We start from the raw sequence: 26,185 nt of genomic DNA, 5'->3' as shown, positions 1-26,185 counted from the left end.
CACACACATATATATATATATATATATATATATAGATATAGATATATATATATATATAGATATATAGATATATATATATATATATATATATATACACATACACACATACATGCACAAAGACTCTTTCACTTCATTAATGTTAACTCTGTAGATAAACTAGGGACTTGTTCTCCACAATATTGCCAACTTATGCTCAAAATCTACAGTTAACACATCACTGGTCAAATCAGACAACCTTTCTGCAACACTCACTATGAAAGTAAAACCTGACTTACCACACAACCCTTATGTCTTTAGAGACTACTCCAAGACAAACCTAATCCATTTAACTGATGACCTGATGAAATTCATTCACTCTCCTTAGCATGATGACAATCTTGAACACTGCCACATTTGTGGATAATTTCAATTATAGCATGCATTAAGGCATCTGTCCCCACAAGACATAAATATAATGCCAAATTCAGGAATAAAACCCTATGACAGAACCTTTGTATAAACAAAGTATGCAAATAAGAGGAAGAAGCTCATAGCCCCAAAAAACAAACACACCATCAATCTACAGATGAACTAAAAAAAAGACCGACAAAGAACTCTGAAAAAATCAAATCCCCTCAAATTAGGCACAAGTTGAGAAAAGCTAACTAAGCCAAAGACAACCAAAAAGCACTCTTCAACTATGTCAGAAACATTTGCAGTAATGGCCAGGAAGGCTCAGATCTAACAGAGTACAGTTGTATAAATAAACATACCGATACAGTAGAAATTAGAATGATCACTGCTGCAGTAGCCTTAGCTATTTGTACTCTATCCTGTAGAGGACATAAAAGCCATACGCTTTCAAAGCTTCAGGGCACCTTCCACTCACCCAAACCATTAGTTAGCCAGAATGGGACAATGAGGACCACAGCTGATCTGGAATGGGCTGACTTCTTAAGAAACTTTATCAGTGGGGTTAGGGGACAGCCATATAGATCTGGGGATCAAATTTGCAAAAGAGCATCCCTTGGTGATGGTCCCTCATACAGGATCAGGATGAAGAAACTGCTGCATTTGATGTTGGATGAGGAAGTGAGTAGATCGCAGCAAGTGGTATCATAGTGGCTGAAAATCCACTCCACTATCTCTGGTTTTAAATAACACTTCTGAGGCAGGAAAACGTACCTGCTCAGATGGTCTGTCAAAATGTTGGGACTTCCTCAGACTGCACTGCAGTCAGAAACTGCTGAGAGGACATCGCCCATTGGTAATTCTCAAAGCTTCTTGACACAGCAGATTGGACTGGGTTCCTCTTCCTTTGTTCAAATACCAAATTATTGATGTGTTGTCAGGCTGAATGACTAACACCCTTGGGGAGAAGGCCCTGAAAAGCCTGCAATGCTAGGAGGACCACTCTCATCTCCAAGAAGCTCATGTAAAATTTGGCCTCGGTCTGAGACCAGGTACCCTGGACTGTCTTCCCCTCAAAGTGCCCCCACCCACCTTAGAAGGGAAGCACCTGCTGTTAATGTGGCCTGAGGGTGGGGAAGAATAAAGGGTTGACCTGACTTCATCAGAGAAGATTCCAACCACCATCAAATGTGGTGGCAACATATGCTGGTCAGTGGAATGGAAAATTCACTGGACAAGTAAGATAGGACCACTGAACTGCCAGAGTCAGTTGGAGGATATGCATGTGGAATCCTGCCATAGAAACTAGACAGCCAGAAGCGGAAGCATGTCTGACAAGTCACAGAACTGAAGATGCAGGAGGTTTCTGACACAATACAATGCGACAGGCATGCATTCGGAGAGAACTGAATATGGAGACTGGTAGTCTTACAGCTTGATTAACTGTATCCAAAAGGCAACCAAAAATTCCAAACCCTGAACCTGTTCCAGATTGGACTTGTCATAGTTCACTGTTATGCCAAAAGACAGACATAGCTGAAGTAAAGAGTCTCTGGCTTTGATCAGGGTTGCTCTTGTAGAAGCTGTCAAGTATCAGCCATCCATGTATGGAAAAGACCTGGAACCTCTGCAGCCAGAGCTAAGCTGCTACCACTGCCATACATTTGAAGAACACCAGGGGAAGTGTGGTGAGACAAAAGGGCAGTGTTTGAAACAGGTAACGAATCTCTCAACTGAAAGCAAAGGAACCTCCTGGAGTGCCTTGCTATCTTTATGTGATAGTAGGCATCCTTGAGATCTATTGAGCATATCCAATCACTTCCTCAGAAGAGGTAGAATGGATTGCACCATTACCATCCAGAATTTGGTCTGTCTGACAAACTGGTTCAACTCTCTGAAATCCAAAATGAGTCTGAGGGCCTCATTTTTCTTTGGTACTAAAAAGAATCTTGAATAGACCCCAGAAGCTTGTTGGTCTGGTGGGACCTCCTGAATGACTTGGTTGAGAAGCTGCTGCTTCCCTTTGCTGGCAAGTTGGCAGGTAAGAAAGGGACTTTTAAGAGTTCTTTGGAATAAATAAAAGGGAATTTAATAATCTCTGGATATAACTCTCAACACTCATTTGTCTGATGTGATGGCCTCCTAATCTTTTGGGTGGAGAGCCATACTAGCCCCAAACTGCCTCCAAAGTGCAGCAGCTGGGCAATCTTTCAGGGGTACTGGAAGGACTTCCCAAGAAAACAGTGCAGAAGCCCTGGTTCTGCAGACTTCCCTTGCCCTTGAGTGGCATCAAATAAATACCCTCCTGATGATGATCCACTGAAAGGGGTGATGATAAAGGGCACCTTGAAAGTCAAAAAACTGCACAAGCACATCTAGGCATGGCAGCGCATGGCAATACCAGTGGTGCATGCAGCATGGGATGTACCATCAGTAGCATTAGATCAAAGCCTCACCGATAGATTGGAAATAGACTGCATAGTTGACAACTACATAATATTGAAAAAAATGTAGAAAGTCATACTGCTTAAGGTAGCCCTCACACGAAATCCACTTGTAATACGAAAGAAAGAGTGGACGTACCACGATGGATTAAAATCAAATACTTAATAAAATAAAAACAAAGCATACAAAACGTATTAAAACTCTAAACTGGCATAAGGATGTGTGCTTTCGGCCGTAGCCTTCATCAGACCCACAGGAAACAGCCAATCGATAGCCATTAAAAGTATGTCATACCCAATCACACTGAATCAGGAAACACTCTCCACAAACCAGCTATAGACCAATAATAACCTTACTTTCAGTCAAGCCTCCGAACCTCACCCATTACTGAGCTCACTGATCTAACCAATCAAAAAATTATCTGGAAGTAAATTTAATCAATTGTATAAGACTAAAAGGGGTATTCCACAAATCAGCAAAAAGCCAATGTAAATCCTATGTTCAATCGAGCCTCCTTGTTCCAAAAATCACTGCATAATAGAGAATGCATAGAGTTATTCCAATTTTCTTGCTGTGCCACATTGTTTCAGAGGTACCTTAATCAGAATTAAACCATTAAGTCCAACTGGTCTTAAATCTTCACGTAAAGTTCTGTAACATGGAGCGATCTAACATCAGTGAAACTAGATGCAGAGCAAAGGAAACAAGAGGGAGCAACTGCTGTTTGCATCAAGTGAATCTCCTGATAGCACGTCATTTATAAAACAAACTTTTTGCTTGCAACCATATATATTACAGCATGCATGAGGTTATTTCAACTTTCTAGCTAAGCCACGTTACTTACTGTTTATCCGTAAATCAAATGGGCCTAGGGCTACCCATTCAGGGACTTAAATATGGCCTGTGGGACAGATTTATCTCCCAGCGACTGACATGTCTTTGCAACAGGCTACCAATTCATGTGAAACAGAGCACTCCTATGACACTGTTCAAGAGGAACCTGGATAAGTGGACAGGGCACCATAAATTATTACTGGGGATAGTGCCCACAACCCTCCTGGACATCGGCAGTCATCAATAAATGCAATCTTGGGTACTGACTAGTACCTCTGTGGTATTACATTGGGTTGAAACGGCTAGGCTTAAAATGACCTCTGGGTCAATAGCCTAGTAATCTCCTATGAAGCTATGATCCTATGAAAAAAATCACTTAGCATTAGGAGCTCTGAAGAAGATGATCTACTGGCAATGGCAGCAAAAGAGATCTCCGGACAGTCAGTTAACATACAGAATTATGGGTAGAGGAGGTTAAGCCTCAGGACTGAAGACTCTGAAGGTGATGGCACTGGATCAGAGTCTGATCCGATAACCTCACAGATTGAAATGGATGGAAAAAAAAAAACATCAGATCAATGGTTACCTGGGAGTCACTACAATGATCATATGGAAATCTTTCTGAGTCTTCAGAAGTGCCCTGAAAATCAATGAAAAGGGAAAAGGCATCTGTCTTACAGGCCTTCTTGCATGAAGTCCTGGAATAGAAATTTGCCCAGTAACTGTTTGAGGCAAAAAGGTCTACCCGAGGAATTTCTCACAGATGGATCAAATCTTGGATTCGGTTTCCATTCATGAGGATCTGACTAGTCCTGCTCAGTTTGTCCTCCACACAATGTTGCTCTAACAGAGTGCAAGATTCCTGTACAGTGAGATTTTGCTGCAAAGCTGTATTCCATGTTAACACGGCTGGTCTGCATAGGGGGTAAGATCTGGATCCCCCGTGCATATGTACCCAATCACTATGGTATGGTCTGTAAACCTGAGGAGGTCCTGGGACCACAAATGCTTCAGACAGCTGACAGCATTTATAAGAGCCGGTATCATTCATACTTATGTGTTTTGATCAGTATTTCTTGCCCTAAAGACCCTGCACTTTTATGCCCACTGACACTGCTCTGAAAGCAAAGTCTAATGTGTCTGTTGTGATTGATCACTTTGGAACAAGAGAGAATGGGAGACTAGATTCTAAGATTTAATGTCCCCTCCAACGGATTTCCCTTTTTACAAATCCTAAACTGGAAGATGAAAAGACAATGGGTGTTGATGCTGGAACTAAAGCCTTTTGAGATACCACTGTATATTTCTCATGTGAAGTTTTACAAGATGTATCATGAGAATCACGAAAGCCATGAGAACCAGAATCCTAAGGTATTCTTTCAATGTGGAGGAAGTCGGAGTAGAAAATCCCTGGAATAGATCTAAATATACATCTACTTTTTCATGTGGAAGAAAAACTCTCTGTACTGATTCAGGAAAGAAAGGTCCAGGAACTGGCCTCCAAGAGGCTTCTTTCTTTGGTACCAGACGCATCACTGAATAAAATCCCTCTCTTAGCTGAGGAGGAGGGACAGCTTTTATCACCCGTTGAGGCATCATAGGCTGGATGACAGGAGGGAAAACAGTGTTTGGTCTGATGGATGAGAAGGAATGCCCTGCAAATGACAAGAAAGAGAGAGAGAGAGAGAGAGAGAGACTCCCACTGCCACCTGTAACCTTGATGGTTAATTCTCAGAACATATCTGTCTGTAACAATCTGTTGTCAAACTGAGGTTCAGATTTTCTAGAAGAATTAAAGGACTGCCAGGGTGGGGGCAGGGGGAGTCCATCGTATAAGTCTTTTAGACTTAAGAATGGCATTTGTTCTGCGGGATTTCTGCTTTCTTTGTGGAACCTTCCCACCACTGCTTTTTAAACACCTGCTTACCAGCTGATTGCGGTGACTGTTTATTTAGCATTTTATTGAAAATGGACTGAGAAATCCCTTTAATCAGCTTCCCCCCTCTCATCACACGTTTTAATGACCTTTGTAGAAGATGCAAAAACCATTTCTCAAGCCAAGGGAGAAATCAATTTTTTTAAAATACCTTATGCTCAGTATCTGAGTTGTTTGGCTTCTGCTACATACCTACAATCAATTGCATTACTAGCGGAGTTAAGTACAAACTTGCAGTGTTAAAGATTGTACTGCATTTCATTTTTTTGTCTATTTGTTTCATTGAATATTGTGATGTGTGTCTCTCTGTAGTTATTTATTTTTCGATTTAATTGTTTCTTAAAATACTGTGGTCTCTCTGTGTCTATGCAGTTAGTCAGTTCTTGTTGGCTTTGGAATTGCCTGCCCCTCCTGTAAATTTGTGTTTGAACACTCCTCCTAGGTCTATCTCATTTGCTCACTCAACAGAGTACAGTGAGATCATACTTGAACTTCAGACACTCGTACCAGTCCCATCTGTTCAGCTCTATCCCAGCTCTAATCCAGTCTAGTGTCACTAGCTCATTCTACCTAATACTGAGAACATTTGTGAAGGACAAGCCACTTAGGTCCTTAATTTTGAATTATCTTCGGTTTCTCCTTTCTCCCTTCTCACTTTCAAAAAAAAATTCTAAGCTTGTTTCCTGCCTTTCCTGTAACTACTCTAGTCAACATACAGATTTGCTGTAACCAGGACTGTTTGTAAGCTTATGATCCCCCAAAGTCTTTCTGTGTTGGAGGGAAGCCATCTAGCTTATCAGTGGGGGTGGTAAGCACTAGGTAGCCTATCTACCACAAGAGTGGTTTCTGGTCGAGAAATTGTAGTTTATTGGCTGTTTGGGCAGCTTTTCTCTCTCTTTCAACTTTCTGGTTTAAATGCCTGCGTTTGCACTGGTTTCCCACCTTTCCTGTAACTAGTCTAGTCCAGATACAGATTTGCTGTATACTGGACTGTTTGTAAGCTTCTGAGCCCCCAAAGCCTTTCTGTGTTGGAGGGAAGCCTTCTAGCTTATCAGTGAGAGTGGTAAGCACTAGGTAGCCTATCTACCACAGGAGTGGTTTCTGGCCCAGAAATTGTAGTTTATTGGCTATTTGGGCAGTTTTTCCATCTCTTTCAACCTTCTTGTTTAAAAGCCCACAATTGCGCTTGTTTCTCACCTTTCCTGTAACTAGTCTAGTCCAGGTACAGATTTGCTGTATCCAGGACTGTTTGTAAGCTTCTGAGCCCCCAAGCCTTTCTGTGTTGGAGGGAAGCATTCTAGCTTATCAGTGGGAGTGGTAAGCACTAGGTAGCCTATCTACCACAAGATCCAGGTACAGATTCTTAGTTTTAGCACTTGAATTTGCTTATTCGTGCTCAGCACCTGTTCAGAACGTGTTAGCACTAAATAAGCTACAAATTACTACAGCACTTAGCCTTCTTCTTTACCTAGAGGAAAACAGTTTTTGAACTTACTTTCCTCATTTGCTTAAGAGAAAAATAGCTCTTATACTCACTTTCCTCACTTGAGTAGAGGAAAGTAGTTTTTTATTCAGGTATGTCCAAACGACAGCTCCCAGTGTTCTCTCCTGTCTATCTGATGAATCTGGGCATCTTGGGGCAATGTAGCAATTGCCTCATTTACACAGATAACCCTCTCCTTCTACCACCCAACACCACAACTTGTGAGAGATGCACTTATCTAGCCAAACTGGAGGTAAAGCTCTCTCCAACCAAGACTGAACTTGACAGTCAAAAGGGGAAGGTAAACATTTGCACCACACCACACTCATCACACAGTCACACTAAACCTACAGCACCAAAATCCACACACAGAAACACAAACACATTCGCAAAGGTTCATAGGTTCATAGGTTCATACTAGGCTATCTGCCCGAGGGCATTTACAAGCCTAGCCCATAGTTTTGTGGCTTACGCCACCCCTTTAGTATGGGGAACTATACCCATTATTTTGCTGTGCCTCTGTTGAGCAGTGACACTGAGGTAATCCCTGGGGTATATCTGCGATCTCCCATCCATTGGTCAAGATTTCTCTTGAACAAGGCCAGCGAGGTGCTCTGCCTCACATATACCGGGATTTTATTCCACAGCATAGGGAGTCTTTGGGTGATGAATCTATCCCTCCAGCGCATCCTATTAATAGCCGTGTTGAGGTTTAAGTCTCCCGCCCTTGTGGCTCTGACGGATCTAGATTTTTTGAGGTGAAGCATATTCATCAAATCTGGGTTTGACATGGCCTTGTATGTTAGGCAAAGGTCACCTCTGAGCAAGCGGTGGCGACTAAATAGAGCTGGAGTTCTTTCAGTCGGGCAGCATAGGACAGATGTTTGAGACCCTTTATCCTTTTGGTGAGGAACTTTTGTGGCCTCTCCAGCTGCTGCAAGTGTCGGGTCAGATACATTCCGAATGGGGCATTGTACTCAATCATTGGTCTGATGAGTGATGAGTATAGGGAGACTATGACCTCCCTTGATCTAGATGAGAATCCCTTCATGATAACGTGGGCAATGTAGAAGGTCTTCCTAACTACTTTAGCTATATGGGTGTCGAATGACAGGCTACTATCAACCTGGGTCCCCAGGTCCCTGATAACTTCTTCTATGCTCAGTGGATTGCCACCTATTTGATAGCTAGGGGTAACCTTGTTTTTCCCGAAGGGTATGACTATGCATTTTTTGGCATTTAACTTTAGGCCATGGCTCTGGCACCAGTTATCCGTTTCTGTGAGACCCTTCTGAAGGATATCTGTGTCAGATGTGTTTTCTACTATGGCCCAGTTTGCAGTCATCTGCAAACTTTGTCAGCCATAACCCTCCTGTGTTTGCTTGTACTTAGGAAAAGTAGATGCCAAACAAGAGTGGGCCCAGGACTGAGCCCTGTGGTACACCACTTGTGACAGGCTTTGAGTCTGACATGGCGCCAGCAACTCTGACCCTGTGGGTTCTGTCACTCAGCCAGTTTGCAACCCATCTTGTGATGTATGGGTTAACATTTAAGCTGATGAGTTTTTCAATGATACCCGAGTGGGGTATTGTATCGAAGGCCTTCGCCAGATCGAGGTAGGCTGTATGGACTGCCTTTCCCTCATCAATGGCTTTGGTGACTGTTTCAAAAAGTCAACCAAGTTTAGAAGGCATGATCTGCCTTTGACAAAGCCAAACTGGGATGGATCCAAAGTCTGCAAATTCCTATGTCTTTATTTATGAGGTCCATTATGATCCTCTCCATGGCTTTGCAGATAAGGCTTGTCAAGCTAATGGGCGGTAATTTCCAGAGTCGGTGGAGGCACCGCCTTTGTGAAGTGGGACCACAGTTGCAGTGCGCCACTCCTGGAGTGCGTATCCAGAGGTAAGACTATGATTAAACAGCTGTCCTAGCTGTGGGTTTAATTCCTCGTTGAGTTCGTGGAGCACACAGCCGGGGACACCATCAGGTCCCATGGATGCTGTGTTTTTGCTTTGGAGAGAGCAGTTCTCACTTGGGCGTTGGAGATGTTTGGGGGGCTGCAATCGCTTGGTATAGATATCTCTCCTTTTGGGGGGGAGGGGGGGGAGAAGTTTGCACTGAACCTGTCAGCCAGTATGTTGGCAATGTCTGTAGGATCAGTAATCTTCACATCATTTTGAACTAGTTCTGAGCATATCTGGGAGGTTCCTCCCAGGTTTCTAACATAGCTAAAGAAGGCCTTATGATTGTCTTTTGAGTCTTTAGCTATTTTTCTCTCAAAATTTGCTTTGGATGATTTTATGAGAGCTCTTAGTTTTTTACTTATAGTGATCAAGGGCTCTCAATAATAATCTGCTTAAGCAACAGAGACCTCCAAAGCAGAAATGCAAGCAACCTACACACCCCAACACAACCCAAATGACACATAACCTACAGACTCAGTGTGACAATAAACCACAGCCCATAAGGCAAAACAACGTACCCAACACACTAGTCATAGGTGACTCTATAGTCAGGCACAATGATGTCCCACTCACCAAGATAAACAAGGAGAAGGTTATTGTCAGCTGCCTGTCAGGTGCCAGGATCCGCCACATAACCTAAGCACTCAGGTCACTCCACAACAAGTACAAATATGACTCTGTCATTGTCCATGTTGGTGTGAACGACCTGAGACGTACCTCCCTGGACTACATGAAAAGAGGCATGGAAGAGCTCTCCAATCTTGTAGCCCAAGCAGGTATGACCCTAGCCCTGAGCAGCATCCTGCCATCGCCCAGAATGATACCACAGTACACGGACAAAATGATTGACTTCAACAATTGGCTAAGCTTCTGGTGTCATTCTAAAGGGATCCAGTGTCTGTCTGCCTGGGACGACACGGTCGACAGACCACAATGCTTACCACAGACAGCCTACACCCGTCTCCCCTGGGATTCTAGAATAACAGGTCTTACATTAGCATACATTTTCTGAAAAAATGTGAAGTCTGAAACAAAAAAATGTCTTTCACTCTGCAACCCTTTCCCCCACCTCGAGGGTCACCAACTAGAAACCAATAAAGACTGTTCTGAATGAAGTCAGCAGAGGTCTAAGATGGGACAGAAATCATCCACTCCCTCTGGAAATCTGTAGAAGCATGAAATAAATTAGCATTTACATGATCTGTGAAGTCCAGATCAACTGATGGACTATTTCTGTGAACTCTACATACATTGTTTTGAGATTGTCCAACCACAGAGAATGACAGGGAAGAGCAAGTGATACCCCTTACATGTGGAGGTGCACCCCACCTTGCCCCACTTCACTCAGGTCAGCTACTGAACTCTGCAATTTAGAGGAAAAAAAAAAAAAAAAGAGGATTCAAACTTCACAATAACTGAAGAAGCCCTGGTCATATTATGAAGCAGGAAGAGCTGGTAAGCTCTTTCAGGAGTACAGCCTGGGCTTGACACGGGCTCTGTGAAGACTGCTTGGTTTGGTGTCTTAGCATGGACAGCCTAGAAGTTCTAACAGATGGTATGCGGCTGACTGCTACCACGTCCAGAACCCACTGATCCTTAGTGTTAGCGGTCTCTTTCAGGGCAAACTCTAAGACCTACCCCTCACAAGCATCTCCAGTATAAAGTTTAAGATTGCAGCTGCTACACTGCTATGGTTTTCCTCTTGGGTGAATTAGCTAGCAAAGGGAAAAGATAAGACAGTGTGAAACTCCATGACCTACATTGGACTGCAAGGAGGCTTCTTTCTCTTTTGGCACTGACAGGGAATCGTAGCAGTAGTAGTAGTAGGGTGGAGTAAAGTGGGATCACAAATGGCTCTCCCCACCACAGTTAAGGACAGGTTTCCGCTTCAAAAGACAATCCAAGAAATTCTGAAAAGGCTGATCAAACAGAATGTTTTCCTTATCATGGACATAGTCTATCAAACTATCCATAAGGAAAGAGTACTGCAGCCAAGTAAACCAGTGCAAGCTCATGCCTGAGCATGCAGTCCAAGCTCCAATATCAGAAGAGGCAAAACTTCAACAGGAAACCTGAAAGCCTAGTCTGGAAACTGTAGATAAAGACCTGGCCATTTGCACGTCCGTCCAGTCTTACAAGAAAGGAAAGCTCTTCATCACCTTGTCCACCAGTGTGGACTGAAATTTGGGTAAGTTAAATGAACAGTTGAAGACCATAAGCCCACATACTATAAATGAATAAACTCTTTTGAAACCTGTGCAGAAAATCACACTACTCATTAAGTAGTTAATATGGCAAAGCACTGTGGTCTTTGGGCCCTGTGTTAGATAAAAATAAATAACACTGGGCCTGAGGACGCCTCATTAAGGACCAACTCCATGCAGTTACAGGGCTTATGGAAATAATCTACCTTCTTATGTTGCTGTACGGTGGAATCAGATTGCTTCTAGGCTGTATTAAATGGAATCCTCGATAAATGATTCCACAGAGGGATGATATAACTTATCTTCCCTTCTTAAAAATAAAAATATATATTCTATCAATCCATACAGGGACTTCAAGAAACCTGAAGTCCATCATCCTCAGATTACTCTTCTGCCAATGTGCACAAGTTCAAGCCATTACTACAGAGGATATGCTCAACAAATGCAAAGACAAAAAGGCTAATTTTAAATACACTTTCCTCTGTGGGAACTTGGTCAATGGCTACTCTCTGATTCTTGGCCCATAAGACAGCGGCAGAGACCTGGGTCAGCTTGTGGAGCCCTTCTACTAATCATCTTCTGAGGAACTATCAGCTGCTACCATACATCTGGTGGTTAAATAAGCCAAGACTTTTTTCCTATGATGTTTGTAGGTGGTATGTTGAGCAGATGGCACTTCTAGCAATGCTTCACAGCATACTCCTCTTTCAGGTAACAAGTGCAAAGCCAGCATAGGTCTTGGCTTATTATCTGTCAGTCACAGAGAGGCTTTGCTTTCAGACATCAACGTGGTAACCATTCATAACTGTTTGTATTACTCAAGTTTCAAAATGTGTACAGTGACAGAAAAAACTGGCTCAGGGGGTGGGCATGATGTTACATGACATGATCTTCTAGCTGGAATCCCCCCACCCACCTCAAAAAATGTGGCAGCTTCAGCAAAAAATGGTAGAGAGGATAAACTAGTCTGTAACTCCCCATAAAGAGGATCCCCGATGTTAAAACTTTATGTTAAAACTAAAGTTATGTACTAACCCATTCTGCTAGATCCATGTTGTCTTCTTCCATCCATCTCAACCAGTGGGTTACGGGATTGGAATGGATCTGAAGCTGGCAGCTCAAACTCTTCAGCAGTGAAGCATCGTCTCCTCTCCCATAATGTACTGCCCTCCTTCAATCTCCTCAGATAGAGTTTGCCCTACTTATACTCTAGAAATACCTGCAAAATATTCCAACCACAATTAAAAAAAAAAAAAAAAAAAAAAAAAGAAGAAGGACCAAGGATATGATCCCGATGTTAGACTTAGAGCCTGTCTGCATAAACACCAGAAACCCCTTGATAAAGATGACAATTCACAGGAGGGACTGGAATGATACTTGAGACAGATGGAAGACAACAATACCGATCTAATTTTATTGTATGTACATAACATTCTTATTCACTGCTTTCTCTTACATCTTCCTCAACCTGTGGGACAGAGTCCCCATCCAGTCAAAATGGATGACATCAGGAGAGAACACTGGCCCAACCTGGACTGAATATTCAACTTGTAATGGGCCACAAAAGTATGAATGTTTGACCAAGTAGCCGAAGCACAAACAATCTACAGAGGCACGAGCAAAAAAGACTGTATAAGTAGCAACCACTCTGGCTGAAGGACCTTGATATTTACAATAAATAAAGGAAATACAATCTGAAAACCATCTGGACAATGTTACCTTAGAAACAAGCTTACCCAATCTAGTGCTACAAAAGGATACAAAGAGTTGGTCTAATTTTCTAATGCATTTGGTCTTATCCAAATAAAATCTCAACTGGCACTGAACATCCAAACAATGAAGCAGGATGTTCTCCCTTGTTTCTGATGTTCGAGAAGAAAACTGGCAAATGAACAGACTGGTTTAGGTTCAACTAATAGGCCACTTCAGGTAAAAAGGAAGGGTTAGTCCAAAGACAGATGGAATATAAAGTGAGGAGAGTTGCAAGCCACTTAAAAACAGAGTTTTCCAAGAAAGCAACAATCTATGACAGCAGGTGGTTCAAAAACAGGCCTAGTCAACATGTACATCAAAGGAGACAAATGCCAAGGGGAAATCAGATCCCTTACCAGGAGGTCTAAGCAGGAAGGTACTCTTCAAGAAGGCTTGACACAGTTTGAGAGACACAACCGGTGTGCTACCCATACCCATAAAAACGTCAAAATGGCTACTAAATGGACCTTAAACAGAATAACTAAGAACAGAAAAGAAAAGATCAATGAGGAAATCCAAAACTGCATTAAGGGGGCAGAGAAAAGATCTATGCCCTTAGACGTACCCCAAGATATAAAATCTCTTCTACTTGCTATCTTTCTGGCCAAAGGCTTTTGAGAAGAGGATGTAAATAATTCTCTTGAAAAGCGTGGTTTCTCTGGCCAACACTGGAACTGGGGGAACCAAACTGTCAGCCTGAGAGATTGATAATTTGGATAAGGCTGGACTGAAGGATGGGATATCAAGGCGGGTATAGCAGATGAGGCCACAGAAGGGGGAACCATATATGTGACCAGAAGGGAGATATGAAGATTATGGTTATTTTGAAACAGCATGCTTTCTGTAGGAACTTTACTATCAGGGGTGTAGGAGGAGATGGGGGGGGGGGCAAACATGGAGCAGAGCTTCCCTCAGTGACCTTCCACTGGTAGGGATCAGGGCAAAGAAACTGCTGCATTTGGTGTCGGTGGGGGATGCAAAGAGATTGCAGCAGGGCTGATACCAACAGCTAAATAAAGAAACCACCACTATCGGATTGAAGGATCTCTCATGAGGCATGAGGAAGCTCCTGGTCAAGGTATCCACTAGAATGTTGGGATCTCCCTGGATGTGCACTGCTATCAGAAAGAGTTGCGAAGGCACTGCACACTGTCATATCCTCATGGCCTCTCAATACAGGGGGGGTAGGGATAGGGTTCCCCCTTGCTTATTTATATGCAAAATCACTGTGTTGTAGACCTGTATGGCGATCGCACCCTTGGGGAGGAAGTCCTGAAAGGCCTACAATGCTAGGACTGCTCCAAGACACTGACGAGAAGATGATCCTCTGGAAAGGGACCAGGTACCTTGGGCTGTCCTCCCCTCTAAATGCTCCACACCTTACCCCAAGAGGTAAGAGTCCATGCTAACAGCGGCCTTGGGCTAGGGAAAAACAAAGGGACAACCCAATGGAACCTGATCTGCCTTCAGCCACAAAGAAATGTGTTGACAACACATTTTGGTGAGCCAAACTGTAAAGTTCTTTGAATGAGAAGCATGAAACCACTGGACCAATAATGACAACTGAAGAACCCACATCAAAAACCTGGCCAATGGAAAAAGACTGATATCGGCAAAAAGTTACACCTGTTCATCGAGTCAATACAGTGGATACAACAGAAATGGATAACACTGTACACAACTGAATCTCTAAACACTTGGATTGCCTCTAGAGGCTGTTGAAATGCCAATGACTTGGACATCTCTGAAATCAGATCTCTCAGGTATCTAGTCAGATGAATCGAATAGTTTATAGAACTGAGGGCATATAAAGCTGAAGCATATGCATGCTTTTGAACCAGTTCAGTGCCTAAGACTTTCTGACTGAGATGGTGAACCGCTGTATTTGCCTTGGAGATTTCCCTTTTTGTGGCTGCAGTGGCTGCAATAGCATCCACTGTGGTACCACTTCTCCAAAATGACCTTTCCTTAGAATAAGCAAAACCGTCTCAAGCTTCCGAGGATGGAATCAGTCATGTCAGGTTCTCTCTAAGCCCTCTGGACACCAGGCTGACAAGGGTATCCAGAAGGGGTACCATCCAGAACATGGGTGCGCCCATGCCAAAGGCCTCAACAAACACCGACTCTTCTGGGGATGGGGCTTCAGTGTTCCATCCCCTTTACTGTCGCATCAATTCTGGCAAATCACCAAAACATTTTCACAGGGGATTTGGGGGACCCTTTCCCCTCAGTGAGGTCAGAATCCACTGTGAGTGATTCCTCAGGGGAGTCTTAAGCATTTCTTCTTGCACTTGCTCTTCACGTGAGCCTCGGGGGGGGGGGGGTTACATGGAACCAACAGAAGAATCCCTGAGTCTGGAGACTGAAGACAACCCATGGAGACCTGAGGTCCAAGATGGATGGGAGGATTTAGTCAGATCCATCTTAAGAACTGAAATCTCAATCTATGAATGAAAGAGAATCCTTTCCAAGACATCAAAAGCTGATGCCAAGGCCAGCTGGAGAAGGACTCTTTGTGATCTACAGATCTAGGAGAGGTTCCAGTTCCCATCACTAATCCCATCAGACCTGATGATGAGACTGAAGCAGAGATACCCAATGCTGAAATGCCAAAGGGAGATTGAAAGACCTGAAAGCTTCACAGTCAAATCTGATCTCAGGCCCTAGCTCTGACATTATAGCTCCTGGAAGTACTTTACTCTGAAGAAATCAGAATCGAGAACATTAAATAAGAAGTCAGAGATGGGGCAGCCAAGCTGATGGCACCAACAAAGGGATAGGATAGGGCAGTGTCACAATGTGGACATCAGCACTAAAGAATGGACAAAAGAGGAGCAAGTGCTGGAGCAGAAGGAAGGGAACCCTGCTCCCTTGGAGCCAAGGATTAGGGAATGATCCCCAGTTGCATCTGGCCCTTGTAAAAGGTATATGTGAGTTGAAGCAAGTTCAATTCTCTAATGCTTCTGAAGGACTTGGCACACCAAGATAAAGCTGTAGAAAACAGCTTGGAGGGTCAAGATAAAGCAAAGGAAGTCTTCTGGATCAGAAAGGAAGAAGGCTGGACCTGATGGTGGAACAGCTCTAGGAAAAACTCCAGTCCCACAGCTAAAAAAAAAAAGGGCTCAGAATAACATTTGGTCTCCCCACTCACTCTACCTCGAATTTTTCCATTTCTTTCTCCCTCTTGCCAAATTATTTTTTCCTATGACCCCTCTTTGTCTTTCTCTTTGTTCTTGTCACCTGACATCTTGGAGGGAGAAGACAATGGCACCCAATGAAAAGAAGTAGGGGGAAGCATTGATCTGAGGACCAACTGAGCCCAACGATCAGCAAGGGCTCTGGCCTCAACAGCAGCACAAGCTTGGCACTCTGTGTCCATGTGGAAGACACCTAGACAGTAAACAAATTTTTGTGTGAATCCTCAAGAGGAGAATAACCTTGTGCCAGTCCTCACACATTTTTTTAAAACCAGTAGCCTTAGCCATGCTATAAGTCAAAACTGATGATTCAAAAGACACAAGAACTCAGCACACACCAACAACAGCTATTAGAAACCAGACACTAAAAAGGCCCCAAGTCATACACACAAACACACTACAATTAGAAAGTACAGTTGTGTACACTTACCATAAATGTAGATGTTCAAGTGTATTCACTGTTGCAGTCATTACATTTGGGTAATCTGCTGGCAGGTTGCCCTCAGTCGGCCTGAATAACAAAGTCTTGGGTCCTGCATCGGTTGCTGTCACCTCTTCTATGACATCAGGGGTATAAAACATGCAGCTGATGCCATTTTATTCAGTTTTTCTTGCCCCAGATGTCAGGTGCCCCCCAAATGGGGAATATATATATATATATATATATATATATATATATATATATATATATATATATATACAGCAATATATGTAAATGCACTTTTAGCAACATAAACTTTACCTTCATCTAAAAGCAAATACACCACAAAGGCTTTAGAATATAGTGAAAGAAAGAGAAGTTATAGAAAAGGGGAATGGCGGGTGGGTAACCCGGACTGCAACAGTAAATACACTTGAACATCTACATTTACGGTAAGTGTACACAACTGTACTATGTTCTTCATGTTTCACTGTTGCAGTCATTACATTTGGGTAGAATCCCAAAGCCATGGATGGGAGGATGGAACTAAATAGCATTAGGAGCGGCTATAAGGCCCTGCAGAACTGCAGTGGCAAAGCCTTCCCTGGATTTAGAGAAGAGAGGCAAATGATAATGCTTTGTGAAGGTATGAACAGAGCTCCAAGTAGCAGCTTCTAGAATGTCTTTGGTTGGAACTCCTCTGAGAAAGGCTGCTGAGGTAGAGGCAGCTCTGGTGGAATGTGACCTGATTCCCTTGGGTACAGGTTTACCATGATGCAAGTAGAAGAAACGAATGCAGTGGCTTATCCACTTAGAAATAGTCTGCTTTGATATAGCCTTCCCCTCTGATCCTGAAGCAAAATCCACCAGTAGTTGCTCAGACTTTCTTAGAGATTTGGTCCTGTCTAAGTAGAATCTTAGTTGTCTGTGTACGTCCAATGAATGCAGAATCCGCTCTCCCCTGTTCTGCAGATTTGGGTAAAACGTTGGCAGGTGAATAGTCTGGTTAAGAGCAACACTGGATACCACCTTAGGCATAAAGGAAGGATTGGTCCTGAGGGACACCCTGTCCGGGTAAAATGCAATAAAAGGCTCCAGAGCCATAAGAGCCTGTAGTTCTGAAACCCTTCTTGCTGAAGTGATTGCCAAAAGGAAAGCTGTTTTCCAAAATAAAAACTTTATATCCGCAGTAGCTGCTGGTTCAAAAGGAGGCAGGGTGAGTTTTTCCAGGACAAAACTGAGGTCCCATGCAGGGGTTGGTGGTAATCTGGGAGGCCTTAAATATTTGACCCCTCTAAGATGCTGTTTTAGCAGAGGATGAGAAAAGATAGGAGGCTCTGTGTTGTAATGAGCCGAGATGGCAGAGGCATGGATTTTTATTAAAGAGAAGGATAGGCCCTTGTCAAGCATCTCAGTCAAGTATTGCAAAATCTGAGGGATATTTGGTTTTGCTGTGTCCATTCCTTGTGCTTGGTTCCAAGCACAGAATCTCTTCCATTTGTCAGCATAAGATTTTCTAGTACTAGGCCTTCTGGCTTGCAAAATGACATCCATAACAGATTAACTGAGAGGTGGTGTTTGAATAATTACATGATCAGCCATGCTGCCAGGTTCAGAGTTTGGATCCGAGTGTGCAGTATCTGATTGTTCTGCTGAGACAGCAGATGAGGTAGAGGCAAGTACCAAGGAGGGAGTTGCGACATATTCCTTAGAAGTGGGTACCAGTGCTGGCGAGGCCAGTCCAGAGCAATTAAGATCATTTTTGGTTTTTCCTGTCTGACCTTTAGTAAGACCTTGGAGACAAGAGGCAGAGGGGGAAAGGAGTAGACTGATAGATTTTTCCAACTGATGGATAGGGCATCCACTTTCCATGCTTGTCTGTGATAAGTCCTTGTGCAGAATTTGTCCAGTTGATAATTTTGGGGAGAGGCAAATAGATCTATGTCTGGGCTCCCCCATTTCTGTGTTACCATGCTGAAGACTTGTGGATCCAGTTTCCACTCGTGCGGGTCCATAAGATTTCTGCTTAGGTCGTCTGCCAGAGTATTTTGTTTTCGTGGCAGGAATTGAACTTGAAGATGTACTTGGTAAGTCAAGGCTGTATTCCACAATGCCATGGCTAGTCTGCAAAGGGGGTAGGAATGTGTACCCCCTGCTAGTTTATGTACCACATAACGGTGGTGTTGTCCGTCTATCAGTAGTTGTCCTGGAAGAAGTAAGTCCTTGAAGGCTGTCAGAGCATTCTGAACAGCTAGCATCTCTTTCTGATTGATATGCAGATGCATTTGTTTTGGGCTCCATATGCCCTGAATGCATCTCCCCACCAGGTGGGCCCCCAAGCATAGTCTGAAGCGTCTGTAGTTAGGGTTTGGGTGGCAGGGGGTAGAGTGAATGACAGACCTTTGTTTTGGTGACATGTCTCTGCCCACCAAAGAAACTCCTGTTGTAGGCAGGGAATGAGAGGAATCATTGTTTCCAGACTGTGACAATGTTGACTCTATTAACCTTTTAGGTACCACTGAAGTTTCCTCATATGCAGTCTTGCATATGGAATTAGTAGAATGCAGTATGCCATGAACCCCAAAACCTGCAGTATTTGTCTTGCAGATAACTGGGTTTTTGTTGCCATCTGTTTGAAGTATATAGTCAGTTGCCTTTGTTTGTCTGGCCTAAGGTAAGCCAACTGGGCAGTTGTATTCAAGCTTGCACCCAGGAATGTAATTTTTTGAGAGGGTACCAGTTGTGATTTCTTTTCATTTATTGTGTACCCTAGGCATGTTAGAAGCTTTTTTACAAATGCCAGATGTTGAAGAAGAATGTCCTTGTTCTCTGCTTGAATGAGGCAATCGTCCAAGTAAGGATAAATTTGTATGCTTCTTTGTCTGCAAAATGCAATTACTGGTGCCAGGCACTTTGTAAAGACCCTGGGCGCAGTACATAAGCCAAAGGGCAGTGCAGAGAATTGGTAATGCATAAAACCTGCCTTGAAGCGGAGGTATCTTCTGCACGATTCCCTTATTGGGATATGCAGGTATGCCTCTTTTAAGTCTAGAGTCACTAACCAAGCGTTCTTGCCCAGCATAGGCTATAGCTGTTGTAAAGTCAGCATTTTGAATTTTGGAATGTCCAGGAACGTGTTCAAAATCGATAAGTCCAGTATTGGACGCCAGGCATTGTCTTTTCTGGGTACCAGGAACAGTCTTGAATAAATACCTGGTCTTTTTTTCTGTTCTGGTACTGGTTGAATAGCCCCCATATCCATGAGGGATGTAACTTGTTTCTGAGCCTCTGCCCATTGATTTTGGGGCAGATCTGGCCAGCCGTTTGGAATTGGCAAAGTATGGAAATGAAATCTGTACCCCTGGGATACTATGTTTAATACCCACTTGTCCTGGGTAATTAACTGCCAATTTTGAGCATGAAGTGCTATCTTTACCCCCAAGGGGGCTGCCAAAAGATAAGTGCTTGGTGATGGTAGAGGGAAGTCATTGATACTGCTTACTGTAGGGTTGTGCTTTGTTTCCTCCAGACTTGGAGGTGGAGGCACCTCATTGCTTTGACCTGTAAGAACCCTGTGATTGGTATCTAGAGCCTTTTGAGCGCCTGAATTTGCCTTGAGAGGGTCTGTTGGACACAGGAAAGGACCATTTTTTAGTAGGCCAGTGCCTACTGAATCTGGGTGGCTGCACTTCTAAGAAATCTTTTACAGTTTGCATAGATTTAGCTTTGTCTTCCATTTTCTTTAAAACCTCTTCTGCCTTATTACCAAACAGAGTATCATGCTGTAAAGGGGCATCCAACAATTTAGCTTTAACATGATCAGGCAGATTTTGCTCCTTGAGCCAGGCATGCCTTCTAATCACACATCCAGTAACTGCGGCCCTGCAGGAGGCCTCCAAGGAATCAAAACCACATTGCAAAGTATGCTTTCCAACCTGTTCTGCTGCATTCAATAATTCCTGTAATTCTTTATTTTCCACACAATCAGAAATCAACATCATTTTCTGTTTCAATAAGCCCATAACATGCTGTTGATATTTAAGCATATGAAACTGGCAGTTTAAGGCCCTGACTGCCAAGGTTGCAGATGTATAAATCTTCTTTCCCCATCTATCCAGCGCCCTGGAATCTCTATCAGAGGGGGTAGGATCTTTGGCTGTTGAGGCCTTTACACCTTTGGGACCCTGTGAGACAGTTTCAGGATCAGCAGCAGGATTTTTGAATAGAAATTTGTGGGAGCTAGGAACCCTGTAATATCTGTCTGGCTTACTAGGAGCCGGAGGTAAGGAATCAGGAGCCATGCTTGATTCCGAAAACACATCATCAACAATGTCTAATACAGGAGGTATAGCCAAAGGCCTACGCTGAGGAAGAAGGAAATCCCTAAGCCTCTTTTTTGATTCAGAGAAATCCTGACTCTCCCAAAGAAAACGTTCCCTTAAAGTATGCAAGGTTTCTCCAAAAGAATAATACTCAAGAGGAGAAGCAGATGGGATGGATGCTTCTGCATCTGAATCCTCATAGGGTGGTATAGAAAATTCCTGATCAGAAGAGGAATCAGAAGAAATAGAAACCTGATCTGAAGATTCATAATCAATGTCTTGCCTAGGCTTCTTAGCATGGGGGGGGGGGGGGGGTTGGGAACCCCTGATCAAGGTAATTAAGTCCTCAGCCATTTTGATCATCTGTTTTTAGGCATAGGGGCCTGAGCATGTGGCTCATGCGTCGTGTTTTTAGACTTAGAAGATGTTTTTGATCTTGTTTTTGAAGCTGGCGGTTTAATATAAAAATGTTGAGGCCTGAAAACACCCTCAGAAGCCGGTGCCTGCTCAGCGGTTCCGGACCCATCAAAGGGAGAGACATCCGCGGGTTCAATACTCTGAGAATCTCGCGGCATACCAGACTCCGCATGCGTCTCAGTAGAGGCCTGCGACTCAAAAGTAGCGGGTATCAGGGGCTGCGAAAGCCCCTCACTGAGTACCGGCGAACCGGCGACTGGCTTAGGAGAAGCTTCATCGGTTTTGGACCTCGACTGTCTATCTCTGTCTTTTTCTTTGCGTTTTTTGTAAACTCCAGTAGTCGGATTGCTAACCGATGACATTTCAGGGTAATTAAATCTGGAACCGAAATATTTTGAAGCAAAAATATACTGACGTTTAATAGTGTGTTGGTTAAACCTAGCACAAAACCGACAAGCAAGGCACATTATGATCTGGGCCTAGGCAAGGAATACAGTACAAATGAAAATCCTTATGAGGCATTTGCTTCCCACAAGTAATGCAATTATTAACTTTTACGGACATCGGAAAGAAGCAAGAAAAAGTTTCCCCAACGGGGTACTTAGCTTTAGTTGAAGACTTCGGTTCTGAAACTCGAATGCGAAAATTTCAGGAGTCGGCCGACCAGCACTTATGAACTGCTTCCGCTTCGGGCACCACGCGGCAAGAAGACTGAATAAAATGGCGTTGGATGCATGTTTTATACCCCTGACGACCTGATGTCAAGGAAGAGGAGACAGCAACCGCCGCAGGACCCAAGACTTTGTTATTCAGGCCGACTGAGGGCAACCTGCCAGCAGATTACCCAAATGTAATGACTGCAACAGTGAAACATGAAGAACATCAGCAAAGAACTTTTTTTTTTTATTAAGACAAGACAGCCCACTCAGAAAAAGGTGGCAAGGGAAGTTCACCAAAAACACCCACATAATAACAAGGCGAACAGTGCCAACTAAAAGAGGTCTTGTAACTAACTAACCTGAACTACTATAATAACCTAAATAACAGGTGACCTGCATAACTGATACTACAAGAGGGGAGAAATTAGCAGAGCAAAAATACAGCAAAAAAAGACCTATCCACAGAGCTTCACTGATTGCTGGTAGTAGTAAATGAGACCTGAAGGGATTTGGGAAGGGCAGTGCATTATGGGAGATGAGACAGAGCTTCAGTACTGAACAGTCTGAGATGCCAGCTTCAGATATGACTGGATTGAAGGTTGAGGCAGATGGAAGAAATGACAATGGATACAAGGGGTTCTCTATAAAGACACCAACAGCTTCCTATTGTATAAAAAGCACAAGTAAAAATGCATGTTATAATTATTAAATTTCTCTACAATGGACATTAGCTCAAAATGCCATTACTGCAACTGACACAGTGTTGGTGCAAGCATATTAATGAAACTGTACTGCAGTGAAATGGTGTTTATTCATATCCACACCTTGAGGACCTCTTCAAGTACTCTCAACAGAATTTGGGCATTTGAAAACGTATACAACTTTCTGTAGAATTGTCTGCAAACTCCTCACCTTCTTTTTATTTTTCTTCAGCCACTGAAACCTGCACAGAAATGTACAACCCATCAAAGACCGACCTGCATGTGCACCTTAGAATGAGTCTTACTTGTACTATTCACAGCAAAGATGGCTTGGGTCTTACTTGTATTATTAACACAACAAGGATGGCTTCACTGTATTAAATAAATTACCTCAAAGACAAGTTACTGCTAAAATGATATGAAGCCATCCTTCATCTCTGTTTGCTGTGTTTTTTCCTCTTTAAACAAACCCTGAGCAATTAAGACCAACTGCAGACCAACTTGTCTAGCCACATTAGCAAAGAAATTCTCTACTTATTGTGAATGGTAAGACTTAATGCATTCAAAATGAAAGACAAAAAAGGTGTGCATTAAGGTCAAAATGGCTGACCAAATGTTCTTTTTCCACTTAAAAAGTATATGTAAAACCATAATCCACATCACATTCCAAGTAAGATTTGCAGTCACAAAGTGTTTTAAGCAGACAATTAAAAATATACACGGGTGACTATCTTGACAGGCCTTACAGCCTGCCAATTTACAAAGGATGTCAACAGAAAAAGTGACTAACAGAGGAAGGGGATACAAGTATGGACAAAGCTGTTTAAGTCAGCTCAGCAGAACCGGGAATTGAAAACACACAAGCATGCTGGAGGTTCTGGAGGGAAAAGGTTTCAAGGTATGGAAGTAATCAGACATGCGAAGAAGCAGAAAATACCTGTACCGAGCCACCATGTCTGTCAGCTGCTAGGTGAGCTCTCAAGTGATGGGGATTGGCTTGTTGGGAGTCCCAAGCTGCCCTGTGGTCTGTCGACTGTGCATTTACATAATGCATAAAGCATGCATGGAACAGGAGGAAGAAAAACCCAAAACTTATTAAAAACCCATGCTTTTGTAACTAAAATGTGAAATAAAGTCACAAATAAAAGTACACAATACAGCAAAGCTATACTGCATAATACCCACAAAATGATATTTAAATGCAGACATGGAACAAAAATCTAAAGTTTGATATTTAAAAAACTCCATAATGTTTGAGAATGAATGAATGAATGAGGAAGCATGCAACCTAAAATCAGGCAAGGATACGAACAGCACACAATTTTCAGCATATGTTACTAAGGAGTATGTTTTGGAAGCGAAAACACACTGACTGTTCACTGTTAAATGCAAATTCTCAGTACCTTTGATGTGAAATGGTATTTATGACAAGTATTAAGTGTAAACAAAACAATCAGCATGCTGCAATACTTTAGATTTTGCATTTTAAAATAAAACCTGGGGAAAAACAGCTACACAAGAGACCCACAGTAAAATGTTTCAGCATTCCATCTACTTTTGTCCCAATTAAAATATATTTATGTGACTATGCTTAGGCCAGACATCTAAATAACAGGTTACCTGCATAACCATAACACTTGCAATCCATTTCCAAAGAATGCCTCTTGAGTTAAGAAGCAGGGAACAAAAGACTTATTTAATAATTTACCACAACAGAAAATCTCTGAGAGACTCTAAAAGCAATTACAATTTAAACTGAAACTGCAATATAGAAATATTCCATAGACCTTTTACTTGTCAGTCATGTATAACCAAATAATTGCCTCTCATAAAATCATGAGCGGACACTGACATTTTCCATAATCATTAAGACCAAAGGAGAAGAGGAAATGCCAAGAATCAACAGGCTACTCAAAATGTAGGACTTCAAAACAAAGGACTCTGCTGTGTGCTCGCCAAATCCATCTGTACCAGCATGCAGATATCACATCCAAACACCTTCCAGCAATCCTGTGGTAAAACTTAAAGGATAATCTGGAAAAAGACTACTTGAAATCTTGCTTTTCACAAACTTGCTTTGATCTCTTCATCCGAGAAGTATGAACTTGAACAACATCTTTGAAAAAGTAAAACACTGATGTTAAACTCGGTCCTCTGGTTTCACTGAAGATCTTCTGTCCCCCTAACTGAATATGAGAAAAAGCAAGAACCTTCTATGAAATTTTCTGATCCAGAAGACGAAGATAAGAATTACAGCATATAGCTGCTGTCAACTATGTCTACCATCCAGCCTACATTTATTCTGGGTTGGGATGATCCTGTGGAACCCACCACGCATAAGGAAGCCCTGACTTATGAAGGGCAAGAGACTGCTGAGAAACAGAAGACAAACACAGGGCTCTACTATGAGGTTCAGTAAGAGAACTTTCTCGGGTGGGTGGGCAGTATTTACCAGACTTTTGCTACCATCTAAAAGGCATCTGCCAATGAATTTCTACAGCTAATTTGGGAGCTGCAGAAGTGAATCATTCTTTTTGTGGTGGACAAAGCTTTTTGGCCCCTGCTGGAAGGGCCTGACCTTTGAAGAAGGCATACAAAATGCAGTCTCAATTCAAACATGGGAAATGGACAACTAAAGTCAAGCAATACTAATGAGGCAAACATGGGTAGAGGTGACTTGGACCAAATAATCTTAAGAAGCAAAATTACATCAAGCAGCATGATTTCAACCCTAGAGGAAGATGCAGACATATATGATGGGAGTTCTCCGTGCATGCTTCCAAGACACATACATTACTCTTAAGCAGTATTCTCCCAACTCCAAAAGAGATGTCATAATACAAGAAAAAAAATGAATTGCTTTAAGGAAAAGGATTGTTAAATGGTGTCATTCAATGAGGGATCCAGTGACTGTCACTACGATGCCTGACAAACCAGCTTGTTTACCAAGGACACCACTGCGATGCCTGACAAACCAAGTTGTTTACCAAAGACACCATGCACCTCTCTTCTCACAGCTGCTACAAACTTGTTAAAATGTATGTTGCCCTCACAGCACTTTTTTTGTGAGGATAGTTTTCTTTCTGGATATACCAATGTAACAAACTCCAATTTAGCTTACATTAAGAAGGCACTGCTTAATGCAAACTCCAATTTAGCTTATTTTAAGAAGGCACTGCTTAACAGTAGGAGTCTAAAGAAACTAAAAGCTTGAGGCTTTCTTGACCCTTGTGAACATCCATATTTGCCCAGTTACTTTTTAGTATTCCAACGGCATTTCCTCTGTACCTAGGTTGAGTGCCTACCATTTGTTTAGACCCAACTGGAAGTGTGGGGGTATATCCATATTTATTTGTGATTTCACCATCTTACTCCAAATCCCACAAGACACCAAGCAAGAACTTGTTGAGATCCTGAACACCCTATGCAAAACTATTACATTTTTGCATATTATAGG

General features: G+C 42.6%; 1 protein-coding gene across 7 annotated transcripts in view; it reads right to left on the bottom strand.

The window, feature by feature from the left end:
* CSNK1G3 (casein kinase 1 gamma 3) overlaps positions 1-26,185 on the bottom strand; it is a 2,843,512-nt gene that overhangs the window by 318,718 nt on the left and 2,498,609 nt on the right. For 4 of the 7 annotated variants that reach the window (XM_044060767.1, XM_044060768.1, XM_044060770.1 and 1 more), the window contains one exon: positions 23,666-23,761. The exons of 2 other annotated variants lie outside the window; for them this stretch is intronic. In XM_044060767.1, coding sequence (XP_043916702.1) covers positions 23,666-23,761 — 96 coding nt within the window. The remainder of the gene's footprint in view (positions 1-23,665; positions 23,762-26,185) is intronic. One more of the 7 variants, XM_044060769.1, reaches the window with a different exon arrangement.

Source organism: Protopterus annectens, chromosome 2.part0, assembly GCF_019279795.1.
Source record: "Protopterus annectens isolate FY-2018-M chromosome 2.part0, PAN1.0, whole genome shotgun sequence".
NCBI lineage: Eukaryota > Metazoa > Chordata > Ceratodontiformes > Protopteridae > Protopterus > Protopterus annectens.
The sequence above is the reverse complement of the archived record's forward strand: the minus strand, read 5'-3'. Positions and strand labels throughout refer to the sequence as shown.